This window comes from Ambystoma mexicanum, chromosome 1q, assembly GCF_040938575.1.
Source record: "Ambystoma mexicanum isolate Mex_15411 chromosome 1q, UKY_AmexF1_1, whole genome shotgun sequence".
Classification (NCBI taxonomy): domain Eukaryota; kingdom Metazoa; phylum Chordata; class Amphibia; order Caudata; family Ambystomatidae; genus Ambystoma; species Ambystoma mexicanum.
The window spans coordinates 259,543,352-259,557,639 of NC_090922.1; the positions used below are offsets into that span (position 1 = coordinate 259,543,352).

General features: G+C 41.5%; 1 protein-coding gene across 5 annotated transcripts in view; it reads left to right on the forward strand.

Annotated features, from left to right (window-relative positions):
- Window positions 1-14,288, forward strand: part of LOC138527241 (uncharacterized) — a 381,456-nt gene that overhangs the window by 249,389 nt on the left and 117,779 nt on the right. For all 5 annotated transcript variants that reach the window (XM_069638359.1, XM_069638354.1, XM_069638370.1 and 2 more), the window contains one exon: window positions 4,746-5,320. In XM_069638359.1, the coding sequence (XP_069494460.1) occupies window positions 4,746-5,320 (575 nt within the window). The remainder of the gene's footprint in view (window positions 1-4,745; window positions 5,321-14,288) is intronic.

Sequence of the window (14,288 nt, forward strand, 5' to 3'; positions counted from 1 at the left end):
TTCCTTGCCTCTATCTGTACAGTTTTGCCATGTCTAGTGATTTTATCCCCTGGCAGTACAGCTGGGAAATTCATACAAAAAAGAGAGGGGGGGATAGTCCCAAGAGCAGCTGTGGATTGGGACATTGAAAACAAAACTACCCTGTTAAATCTGGGTATCACCAGGGGGTATGCAACTAACCTCCAAGTCAAGCAGATGGTCCACCAATGTATAGTTTGATAATGTTAACATACTTATGTCTGTTTACCTAGAAGTTCACCAGCTTCGATGGATTATCCTCTTTTTATCAGCTCTTATAATCATTTTATAGAGGCAAATTTACCTCACCCAATGAATAACTTGAATATTCACTTATTAATAAATTGTTAATCAATTGTAGCTTTGGAACCCCCAACATATATATGAAACAACTCAGGGTGCCTTTTTGTTCTCAAACGTTCCCTTCTTCCAAATGTGTAAAACTCCTTAAACAGAAGGGCAGATGCCCCTTACTTACCTTTGCAAATCGTTGGCTCTCTGTCCTGAGCATTCCTCCTTCTGCCCCCTAACATCATCCTAATGATTTCCAGCTTTCCATTGGTTGACTTGCTGGCAATCTGCAGCTACACCACGGATCCCTTCATTCTCAGTTAGTGGTTACTCTGGCCTCTCAGTCAGTATCTTATTATTCACATCCTTCTGTATATTTACATAATCACACTCCACGAAGATCATTTACTGTCTTTCAGTTGGAGTTTTTGAAATGCTGTCTCACATTCCAGCTCCATTATTGCTCCCTCCTTTAGATATATCCCACTCAGCAACTGCTTTAGCTTTAGTCACCCCATTCTCATAAAAATTGTTAACCCACATCTCTGTGTATCTCCATAGCTTCCCTTTTCTCCTCTATTCCCACAAGGCAAACATTACTGGGGGAGGGTCTGGATTTAGATGGAAAAAAAAACTTTAGTTTGGAGACTGGATTGTTTTGGTGATACCCCTGTCGCCTCTCCCTCCGTCTTCATGAAACCATTCTGATGGACCTTGTTAACATTGGCTGAAATACTCTTTTGCGGATCTTCCTGTAATGGGGAAGGTTCTTCTGTTTGGTCATTAATTTACAAATATACACTAATCTGTATAAAGGCTGCTATTCAGTCCGGGTATATCTAACAAACGGTGTACACAACACTATATAGAAACATACAAAACGGGGTTAAACAGTTGTGTCACAGATCATCAAAATCTGTGATGATCAGTGACACAACTGTTTAAGTGTTATAGTGTTGTGTACACCGTTTGTTAGATATATAACCGGACTGAATAGCAGCCTTGGGCAGCACTTACTTGAGTTATGTTTCACCCAATCATTGTACTCACTTGTGCAATTTTCTAGGGAATTCTTCCTCCACAGTCTTGAGGTTGGTACACAGTTGTACTCCCCTTTGTTGTATTAAACCTGTCCGTGTCACTTTCGTGCTTATCGAAAGTAATGTAAATATCTAAAAATTGTTTTGAGATTCAAATAAATATGTCCAAAACTGTTTAACTGTATGAGGATCTCACATCCTGATTCTTTTTGATATTCATACCCTTTACAATGCGTACTGCATTATTTTTAATAGCCTGTAGTTGATTCATTTCGAACCTACCAATACCCTGTAGCAGTCTGGCACAGTAGTAAAAACACGCTACAATGATGGCATGAGCGAGAGTGGCACAGTTGGTGGAATTAAGAAAGGGTCTCATCTGTGCAAGTAGTTTCAGGTAATATGAGGCTCCAGGCACTAGACTGTTCATATGTGCCTTCATGTTCAGCTCTTGACCTTAGGCAAAGTGGCCAGGATAGATTCAGCAATTTTAAAGGACTTGAAGGCAACATCCAGCTTATGCAATTTAGGTGCAGTACCAGTAATAATGAGCTAATTCTTGGAATTATTTAATGCCAGCCCATTGTCTAACATCCAGATTTCAATGAGGTTATATATGGAGTTGATGGTATCCTTGCTGTGGTTGCCTGTAGGTGGAATCGGACACTGGGTTGTTGGGACAAACTCACAGGTATGCCAGAACGATGCTGGAAGTCTGCGGACTTGGAAAGCCCAACTCCCTCCCCCAGTATACACAGAGGACTCAGTCAACGGCAAGTTCAAACTGCGGTTTATTGCAAATAAAACCAACAGGGATCAATACAAGAACACATGTGGATTCCAGTACTTCATGGCTTCTCCTGGCTCGCAGGCCAGTTTTACTCTAAAACACGTCACTACTCCATCATCATTTGGGCCTTTCTCCAAAAGCCTATCGAAAGTGCGGGATTGGCCGTCAGTAATCTAATACCTTTATGGTCAACTAAACATGTTATTTTACTGGCTCTTACATATCAGGTGGCTGGCCTGTCCCATCACCAATTCACTATCTACTACATTTTTGCAAAATAGTGGCTTTACCATTGGTTCTTGTCTGTTGCTATCCACCCCTAGGATACTAAACTGTGATTGCTAGAGCTGATCTTCTCCCCCCTCCCCCCCAGGCCTGGGACTCGAACAAGTTCTCAGCTCGCAGTGTACCTCTTCAAGGTAATGTGAACGATTATGTGTCTGTATTGCAACTTGTGTAGACCAACTTTGCCTTATGAGAATATTCCCCTCATGGTAGCAACACTTGTTACAATTGGCATCTGGCTGCTCTTTCGCACTGCAGAAGACTTTCCATTGTTTCATTTGGCTGTGTCACGTGTTTAGAGACCACATAATCGAGCTCTGCAGCTCTGAGTTATGAGGATGTATTCCATTTCTCTGCAGCTGGTCCTGTTATTGTCTGGGGATTGGAATGTTTACATATCTCTTGACTTTGGCTGTGGGTCCTGTCTCACACGTCTTTCTCTCTGTCCAGCCTGAATCAGCTCAGCTCTTCTCCTGCTCAGGGATTTGATGCCTGCTGTAATTTTCCTAAACCTTATAATGCAGTTTCTACATTGTCCATGTTATACTACATTCCCTATGGGTTAGCTATACATGGTTTGATCAGGTTCTATATGCTCTCCTGTTTGTCCGCACGACTATTGGCTTTAATCATCAGCAAGCTTGGTCAGGATCTCTTGTGCTTTGCGGTTTCTGCGTTACTGCACTTGGTAAATGACAAAATAATAAAAGCAATGACAGTATGTATATGTATCTGTCCTCTAACTATAGAACTGTGCACTCATGTTCTTCATGTATGTGAGGGGGTGTTTATGTGGTGCAGTGTGGACTGCACTTGTGCTTCATGTCTAACACTGCTATGTCATGGTGTCTCTAATGACGTCAGTGACTTGGCATCTTGGTGCTTAGTCCAGGCTGTCCATATAGATGTCTCTGACCACGGTCTCTGGCTCTTCTGGCACACATGGATAGATCTGTACCGCACCTGGTCTGTGTGGCTGACTGAGAGGGTACCTCTCACTGAATTTGTCAATCATTGGTGCATTTGGGGATTCGTGTGAAATAGAATGGGTGGATGCATTCTTTTCTGGCCTTCTGTCTTGTCATGAACTTGCTGGTGCAGGGATGTGGCCTTAGGATCCCGACTCCCTCTTCAGTGTGTCATTGGCATAGTTTGCATATACTACACCTTCTGCGTCCAGCATTTCACAGTGTGATAATGTAAAGATGGAGATACCCAGGACTCCTGCGGACCTGCACATGTCACCAATCACTCATCCGCTGTGGCATCCTCGTGAAAGTCGTTTGCCCTGCGGTCAGACAGAAAGGATTTGTATTGGTCTCCAGTTAACCATGAACATTTTGGCAATTGGTAAGTGGCTGAGCTCTAGAATGTGGGGTATAGAGATGATGTATGCAGACTCCAAATCCTCCATAACCCCCAGATGCCTGCATTCCATTTATTTTGTGACCAGTTGAGGACTCTCCTGAACAGGTCATATAACATAATGCAGTATCTTTATGTGTAAGATACTAGTAGACTTCAGAAGGGTCCCACCCCTGAAGTTCTAGCATTACCACAGAATGCAGGTGACAACAGCGCTCTTCGAGTGCTTCGCTAATCTCAGAGATTAAGAAGCTTCCTCCTACTAATACAGCTCTTGATTCTTCTGGCAATCCAGCGGGCACCTCCTCCAACACGCATCAGATCTAGCCAGCTGCCAGTGACTGCAACACACTTCTGCACTGATCTACCCACACAATCTCATGAAGAGTGTAGTATATTGCTCTTTGATGCAAGTGCTACCTCAATAAATCCAGTTTTGTTAAATGTGATGTTTTTGCCATCCAAAAGTATGTTCCATTTTCCACATCCAAACGTAAAACGTTTCGTCCTCTTCTAACATGGGCAGATCACTGTAACCTGATGCATAATGAAGTGATAAACTAACATTCAATGTGGTTGTGTACTGACATACAGGTATTGATGTATTTACTTACCAGACATGATCTACGCACCTTCATTATGCTTACTTTGTGTATAGAAACGCATCTGCTATGGCAGTCCTTTGCAGGGAATAAGATGTACGCAATAGCTCTGGGTTTAACTAAGCGTTATGGTCGCTCTGTAATTGTGTATGCATTGATTATTTTTCCCCATTAGGTATCAACCTTCTGGCGTTTGAAATATAAGTTTAGTTCCAAGTTATTTCTTCTGTGTTTAACCAATGCAAATAGGTTATTCGCTTTTTGAATCCTCTTAAATGTGCTTGAGAGCAGATGGGGAATTGTTGCATCTGTTCTTGCTCTCTTTAGAATGTTATTTATTTTTTTGTATTTCAGATTTTCTTTCTGATCTCAATCAAGAACAAAGGCAGACTATCAGGAGCTTCATGAGAGTCTTACTGAATGTGATCGACCAAGAGCCTATCCTTCCACAGTTTATCTCTCCATTGCTCCCACCACAGTTGCACTCTCCCCAGCTGCTACCTGTCCAGCCGCATCCCATCCAACCACTGCCAGTCCAGACCAATTCCATCCATCTGAACTCTATCAAGCTGCCTGTGCCGCCACCATCGGTTCAGCCAAACACTGTTCAGCTACGGTGCCTGCCACCACATTCTGTTCTCTCGCAGTCCTTCCATCCCAAGTCCAAACAGCTACAGACTGTGCAACCACACTCTGTTCAGCTGCAGTCCCTCCCCTCTCACTCTTTGCAGCCACGGTCTGTTCAGCCACAGTACATACGGCCACTCTCCAATCAAACACAGTCCATTCAGCCACACTCTGGCCAGGCACATTCCATTCAGCTACATGCTGCTAAGCAGCAATCTGCCTCACCACTCTCTGTGCTGCCTCAGTGTTTCTTGCCGCAGTCTGCCTTGAGCCCAGCTATATGTAAAACCTCTTATTTACAGGTACTGTTTATGCATGAATATTCTCAAATATTCCGAGGGTGATTTGTGTGGTTCCTAGTGAGCTGAGTAATGCATCAGAGCACACAAGAAGTAGTTGATCTTGGACATATACTTGAGGGACATTTTGAAATTGCAGATCACCGAGGCAATCTCTGTTTAACCACCAGACGTAGCTCATACTAACCTTAAGTGGACATTATGTAGTTTCAAAATGTTGATATGTTTATAGGATAAAGGAGGGGTGCTTACCACCAAACGCTTGTTTAACTTGAGACTTGATCTACGCCAGTCGCAGTTTCTTACCTTTTTTTATGTTTTATTGTGCCTATTAGCCGTGAATCTGGCTTTTTACACGGTTCATTCATTTTTTATAAATATGTATTAAAAGCAAAATACAAGAGTAGGAGAAAAGGGAATAATGAAGCATGATGCATGGTTATCAGATGACACAAATGCGTTCCATAGTTTGAACACGGAGAAGAAAAAAGAAATTAGAAAACGGAGTAAAAATTAAAGGCAAATAAAAAGAAAAACTTAATGATATTTACAAACACTTAGTAAACCATTGTGGCAAAATTAAAGGAGTATCTAGACAGCATATGAGTAAATGAATAACCAAGATTTAGGCATGGGCTCTCCCTACAAACTTTAGTTCATCTAAAATCTTTGGTACTTCAACTGTCAAAGCCCTTTCATGACCTGAAATTAAACATCCTGTAAGGAACTCATGGTGGCAATCGTAAAAACAGACACAAGTGATCACATTTCAAGGGTGTTTATTAAACTGCAAAGGTAGGTTGGAAAAAATGTCTAATCTAAACCTAAATCTAAGATGGCAGCAAACTTCGACCATCAAATAATAATAAGGCAGTCCTAGTGGTGTTGTGTCAAATAAAAGGGCCTATACTAAGAAACACATATTGCCAATCCTTATGCTAGATACAAAAAGAAATGTGGGATAATGTTCTTAAGAAAGAAGGAAGTGTTCACAAATGATAACTCAGGATGCAGTACTTGAGGTCTCCCTTCCCCACATTTTCAGTACAGGACAAGGGTGGATTTTGGAGCGCAGCACACGCTTGAGCTTTCCCAGCACAAGCTAACAGTTCTGCTTTCAACAATTGGGGCATTTGGTGGTTAAGTCTCTTTTCTATCAAAAAGTATCTTGCTGCTGTGGGCCTGATCTATTTAAATAAATATTCAAATAATGAACAAAGAGTTCCTGTTCAGCAATATCGGGATCCTTGTGTGATGGCTTTCACTTATGGATCCCCCTTCCTCCGGGCTCAGATTCCTTAGAAAGTTCTTTAATGATACCCGGACCACTGATAGTTATGTTCCCTTGTTTTCGAGGGCCTGTTGTTCAAAATAATAAACACAAGTTCAAAGTTCTTTTCTGTTTGCACTTAAACTTCGGGTGATGGCTGCTCATCCCTTGATCTTCCTCGTTTAGGCTCAGATCCCTTTGGCATTCACAAATCTTCGAGTGATGACTATTCACCCCTTTGTTCCCCCTCGTTTGGGCTCAGAGCCTACTGGCATTCACAAATCTTCGGGTGATGACTATTCAGCCCTTGGATCTCTCATTCGGGCTCAGACCCTTCTCAGCTCTTTGCCTCCCTCGTTCGGGTTCACTATGGCGTTCTTCACAAGTCTTAATATCTTTTTGTACAGTTCACTGTGGACATCCCTCGTTCGGGTTCACTCTTGTCAAAACACTGTATTTCGGCACTTTTAGACTTCGCCCCCTCTTTATTGGCATCCCTCATTCGGGTTCACTCTTGCCAATATTGTCTTTTCCGTTCAACAACTAGGATGCAGCATTCACTTCCCTTGGCTTCACAATCATCTGTTGGTCATACAATCTCGACTGTACAGTGGATTTTACAAGACCCCTCTACAACCACTTTGACCCCTCTTCTCGCCTTTCCCAAGGCCTTCTGGTTACTGTAGTTTCAGTACTTGGGTAATCGCCCAGAGTTTCCTGAGCGAGCACCCACGTGGTGCCGGACTCCTCTGTTGCTGGTTTTCCCCCTTTCACAACAATTGCTCTTTTATGTTTTCAAAGTTCAATTAGCCGTTTGCTACTTTTCGTTCAACACAGTTTGGTTTCTTATCGCCTCTACACTGAACTCACCGGCTGTGATGATCTGCTTGGCTTTGTTTCTCCTCAGAGTCAAGGTTGGTAACACAGAGACAAGTGACTCTCCTCAGCTTGTTTATCAGCAGAGGAGGGTTTCATGTACATCTGCTGCAACACACACTCGCTATTGTTTGCGGTCTTACAATTCCTTCTGCAGTGGTCTCACAGGCCTTTCTCGGAAAGGGGAAGGTCGCTTCTCTCCTTGTCACCCTCTCGATATGCTCTGTCTTTCTCCTCCTCTTGAGCTGCAGTGAAGAGATAGCTCCCTGGACGTGCGGTCTGCCTTGCTCTTCTTTCACTTTTGTGCTCCACCTTTTATCCCTGTGGGGAAAGGAAAGGGTCAGGTATGTGCGATTTTGGTCAATTTCATGACTTTGCCTGACCCTTGGGTTGGGACATGTCAGGTAAACAGTTGTATTAGTCATTGTTTGTTGTGGGGTGAGAAAGTGTTCATGGTGTCTGATTGTTATACGGGGTAGGGTGGTGATAAAGTGCTGTATGGGATTATAACGCTTGTACTAGGGGTTTTGATAAATGCAGAAGGGTGATGGGGACAGGAACAACCGGGATTATTATCGTCTAGTAAACGGAGGATTGTGGGAATGGTATATTTTGTTAAAGTAGATTGGGTCTTCAGAAAGGAATAAGTAGTGGGACATGGTGAAGAACAATTGGGTTAATTTGAGCAGGAAACCGGAATACAGAGTCTGGGAGAGAAAATGTTTGGGTGCAAGGGGGTTTGGGATTATAGAGACTTTGTTCTACACAAAGGTATTATGGGATGTGGGTAGGAGAGATTCATTGGGAGGAAGGGAGGCAGATGTAATGTGGCCTATTAAGGATTCAGGGATCTCGTCCTCTTTCTTCCCTGGTATAATACTGCATCTCACCTGTGGCTTTTCCCTGAGCATAACCCTGGGTTCCCCAATCCAGGTGATTCTCTCGTTTGTCTGCTTCGATGGTTGGGGTTGGAGAGCATTGACCCCTCCCAGGCCATCTGAATAAGGGATTCTCAAGGTCTGCTGGGAGAATACCCTCAGAATAAGTCTGTGATAAGCCAATCACTTGTGTCCCAATACTTCCTTAATCAACCTTCTCTGGTACCCTGGCATGATATTAAGACATGTTGCGTAGAATGCACTTTGTTTTCTCCGCATATGTCACAATCAGTGTTTTGAAAATAGTTGTTTCGTTCAGCCTGCACTTCTACTGTTTTCACAAGGTTTAGTCGAATCCATTGGAACTCAGTCCTTAGTTTCGAATCTGGAACCATGTCAGATAGTTTGGTAGAAAGTGTTTTGGTTTATTGAATAATGACAATGATGAAAACATTTTATATTTTGTCATTTGTGCTTTTGTCATAATCCAATCCATATGAGATAGAACATGCTTTTCCACCTGTTGGATTCACAATGAGATCCTCAAGGTCTCTCTCACAGTCCCTGAGGATACTCATATATTTGTTTAGTTGAATCAAGAACCCATTTCATTCTTGGTTCAATTATTGTCAAATTTCCCAATACAAAGACTTTGGTCGCTGTCATAATGCCCCTAACTACATTCAGAATTTTCCAGTCTAAAGAAATGTTTAAAGATGGTAGCCCCAGCTCTTATTTTAGGGACCCCATGGGGTAGCTCAGGGGCAGTTGTAGGACGTTTTTCCAATGTTTTCCTTCTATACATTCCTATTTAATCTGCTGTACTTGTTGAATTGTTTCATACCCATAAAGAAGAGATGGAACTACTTTCTCTTTATAGCATTTTAGAAGAGTACTGCAATAGGTTGAATATATTTTTTTTATTTGTGCTCCGAATGATAAAACCTTTAGATCTAGATGTTCTTCTCATTAACCTTGTGACTGCATGGATTTCAGCTTGATGCCTCAGTATATGAAGTCTTTTACAACTGGGATTGTCTGATCTTGTAGCAACCATTTTTGGTTGACTTCACGAACACCATGGTTCTTAAATCTCAAGATTTTAAATTTATTAGGCTTCACTATCAGATAATTTTCTATTGTATAGGTTCCAAAAGGCATTTAAGAGACACTGTTGGTGTGTAATCCAAGAGGATCACGTTATCGGCATAAACAATCCACTGGATGCTTTGGACTTGCTAATGAGTGCTGCACTAGTACTGCAGGCAGATCTGCTAAATAGGGGTTGAAGAGACAGTCGACCAGGATGCATCCCTGTCTCACCCCTCGTTCTGTTCGTATTCCCTCCATTAGATGACCCTGGGTGTCCAGACGTACCCGAAATGATTGTCTTCATATATGCTCTTATCTATTGATAGTAGGCCTCTCGGGATACCCCAGGAATCACGTTTTACCCAAAGCTGTGGTCTAGTAATGGTGTCTAATGCCTGGGATAGGTTGAGGCAGGCCCCATATAATGAACAACCTTTCTTTATCCAAAACTGCCAAAATTACTGACATGACCAGACCGTTTAGCGTGGTGGACACCCCTTTTCAGAATCCTGTCTGGAATCTACTCAGAAGTGCATTGCTATTAATCCAATCCTCTAATTCTCTGAGGACCACTGATGCAAATATCTTGCCGTCCACATCAAGTTGAACGATCGGACGGAGGTTTGAGGGCACCACACGATCGCCTTGCTTGTATATGTAAATAATAACTCCAGTCTTCCATGAATCTGGGAGGTTCTTATTTTCTAAAAATGTTTCATATACGTGCAGTAAGATTGTTGCCCATAGATCTATATCTGACTTTAGAATTGTAATTGTAAGCCTGTTCAGTCCTGCAGCTCATGAGGATGAAGATTTCTTAATTAAATCTTTTACTAGATCTTTCCAAGGTACCAATGATTGCTCTTCCCTTGCTTTGGGCCTCTGGTCTCGGAATGTCACTCTGTGATTGGACCAATTTCTTTCTGAGATGACATTATATTGTAGCTCATATTGAGGACAATTAATATTATTCAGTATTTCCCAGAAGGTGCATGAGTTTTTTGTTAGCAGAGTGTTTAACATCTGCTCTCTGTCCTTCTGGACCTAACAAAATGTGCAAGTCCTTGACCAGTGTCTATGCTAATTTCTAAACATCTTTTCTTCTTTTACATGGACCGCCAAGGAATAATTAATATATTTTAATTTGGTGATGGCTTTCCTTAGCTCTTTCTTCTTATTCCATTGTGCTTTGTCAAACGTATGTACATGTTTTTGGCAGACCCTAATTGGGTAATGTTAGGCTGTTCGATCTCCCAGAGAAAATTCTTGAAGTTCTCGGGGCTCAGCATTTCATATAGTATTCCTTATCTATCATTATTCAGGATTCTGTGAAGCTTGTTATTTAATGATCTGCCATTCTGTTTGAATTTTCTGATTAAATTTTTATCATTATTTACTTTGAGGGCCTTGAGATACTTCAGATTAGATAGATATTTTCCTTCTTTTAGTATTGCTGATGATCTCACGTGATCACTATTCCCTCTGCTTAAGATAGTGAAACATTCACAGCAGAAAAACAGATCTTTGATAAAATTAAATAGTCCAAAATGTAGACACTTTCCGCCCACAACCAGGTTAGGCTTGCCGGAGTGTCTCCCTTCTGATATGATATGATATGATATGATATGATATGGTATTTGTAACGCACCTATACACAAGTGTTTCTCACTCCCATTTGCAATTCTTAAATGAGTCTTTTAGAAACTGTACCTACTTTCTTCTGTTACCTGATATTCTTTTGAGTGTATTCTCTGTAAGCTTAGCATGTAATGGGATACATTGAGAGTTTACATCTCCAAGTATTAAGATATGCGCTGTATCATATAAGTCATTCATCTTCAGGAGTAAGTCAGATGAGGCTTCTAGAAAGTCAATTAATGATGCATTCACAGGTTTCAATACACATTGATTATTATTATGTCTGAAAAGGTCCCTGCTACTCTTATCATTAGTCTGGCAGCTAGAAGTACTTGACAGTCTGTAGGAATGACTTCTAGGTCTATATTAGAGGAAATCCGTACTGAGATCATTAAGCCTCCTGATGGTCCTCCCAATACTCCTGCTGTTGCCACTTGTTCAATTGTCATGAATCCATCCAGTTTAATTTTTTCCATCAGCCATGTTTCTTGAAAGATAATTAGATAGTGGTTGGTAAACATTTCTTGATTCATGAGTCTGGACTTAAATGATCTGGAACCCCTCGTATTCCAACACAGAATGTGCAATTCTGCGATCCTAAAGTGAATTCTGGTTTTCACACATTTTCTCAAAGTCAAAACTCATGATTTCAGGTACAATTGCCAACATAACTGATTTGGGGTTCATCAAGTTCTCTTCTTCTCCTCTGTTTCAGAATGTATTCGCTCTTGGATGAGGGAGTTCTACCTGCTATAGAGACCTACCTGCTATAGAGACCTAGTCTTTCCTCCTTCTCACACTCGTCCATTGTGCTGAGTTTAGGCTTTTGGTCGGTCTTGTGGAGATTTCGATACCCAGGTCTCTGAAAGTTGCTACCTGGGCTAGTAAAGTTTGCGGCCCTATTCATGATATTAAGCTTAGTTCTACTGTATCCGTACAATTATATTCTGAGAGTTAGACATGTTCAATGTCGCTAGAGGAGAAGTATAAATCGGGAATTTTCTTTATCGCAAGGATCCTATTCAGAGCTTTTGAGTCATTCTTTCACCAAAACCGATGTAATAACACTCTTGGGATGGCAAAAGGCAGTGGGGTGAAGTAGAAATCATGTTTTTTATAGATTCTTGAGAGATGTGATTTTCGGTTTTCCAGTACATTTAAAGTCTCCACATGATAATATTTTGGAGCTGGTGTTTCTTTGGGCACTAGGATTAATTTTGTTCACCTATTGCAGTGTCAATATTGCTGGCTATCGTAGTTAGTCGGGCTTACTCAATTTCTAGGTAACTGGGCTTAGGGGCTTAATGCCTACATTGCTGAAACATCAGTTCCCAACTTGCTAGATCTTGTTTCTCTCTGTCTTTTACAGTTAGTCCTACATGGGTTCCTTCCTCAATTGCTTTCGCCTTCTTGCTTACACCGCCCATACTGATCTTTCCTTGATCGGGGTGGAGTGTGTTATTTATAGATTGGTATTTTTTGCATTTGTTGAATGTGGGTGGTTGTTTATGGCAGGGTTGTTTGAGAGCCAGTGTTTCCACTGCATCCTTATTGAAGTAAAAACATTTTTGCTGACAAATTGATAGGGGAGCTTGTTTCTAGTGTCATGTCTTTCTGTTTTTTTTTTCCTCAGTCTGTTTCTTTGTTTCCTCGATCTCCTCGATCTTGAGGGAATGTACAAAAGCTATTTATATTGAATTTTTATTTTTAGCCCCTTCTTGTTTTTTTTTACTTGGGGTCTCTCCCCCATGATGTTGTTGGGACCACTGCTGAGTCTTTGTACGCTTCTTATTTTCTATTTCAACTGCAATTCCTTGAGGTTTTAATTGATGGCATTACTGGTGCTTCACTCACGGAAACCATTTCACAGGTTGTGAGTCATCTTCCTCCGCTAGTCTCCTACTTCGAAACTTTCAACTATGTTGATAAGTCTCACAAATTCCTCCAACATAGTCAGAGGGGGGGGGGAAGTATCATCTAGGAGGTCCCCACTTTCCTGCTCTTGATGCTTGTTATCCCCTATCTGTGCCTGAGTAGTCTTTGAGTTTTTATTGTTATCATAGAAACTTTTCTCTGTTAGAATCTTTTAATCATGTAGAAAATGTACTATCATGAAATTCTGCAATTTATCAATTTTAGCATCCTGAATATCTTTCACCAGTGACACAATAGCTGATTTCAAGCCCATCATTTCAGATTCACAGTTATGCATATCTTTAATTCCAACAAAGTGCATGAATGAGATTGTACTTCAGATCTTAAAAACATTAACTAATGAGGTTATCACAAAGTTCAGAGCTGAAGGAGTGTCGTCTGGTTGCTTGTTTGTTGGGCCCTTGCGCTGACCAGGAGAGCGAATACAGATTTCCAGCGCCACCTTAATCAAAGGCGATGAGCTGTTAAACCTGTTTTTTTATTATTGTTCCCTCTTAATTCAGGCTCTGACATGTCTTGACCATTTTCATAATTTATTGCTAGTTCTAAGTCATTCTCCGTCAGTAGTTGTCTTGCTACTGGTAACTGGGTTGTTTCATGGATTTCTACTGAATCAACATCACTAGTGCTCCATCTTTTATTTTTGAAGCCTTTGTTTATCCCCTGATTCATGTTTTTTGCCATTACTGTATATTCCAGGCCTTTCTCCCAGGTGTGCACGGGAGCCTCCTGTGTCTGCCATGTTGATAGTTTGTTATGCTTCCATCACCTGATTTACCAGTTTGTCTTTTATCCATGAATCATGTATCTCCCCATATGCTTCTGTTGCACTGGTTTACTCCGGAACTCATTTTCTAATTCAGGGGGACGTAAGTCATCCGTTAATGCGCCACTTCTCACATTATATATGTTGGTTGGGTTTCTCGACTTCTCCTGTACTGGCATCTTGTATCACAACTGGTGGCTTAATTGCACCTACGCCTGTAACAGGAATAGTTGGTTTGTAGGCTCTTAGCGTCAATGAAGGTTCATACACGGTTCAAAGGATCTGTGCACCGAAGTAACTATGGTTTGCCTACGCACAGCTCAAAGGGTCAGTGCCCGCACAGTCACAATTCACAACCTACGGATGGGTCAAATGGTGAATGCCCAGCAGTCACTGTGTGTACCCTCTCACGGCTCAAAGTGCTTGTGCCCCGCAATCACTGTGCCCAAATTACTCACGGCTCAAAGAGCTAGTGTCCTGCAGTCACTGTGTTCAACCTAAATACTCAACTTACTC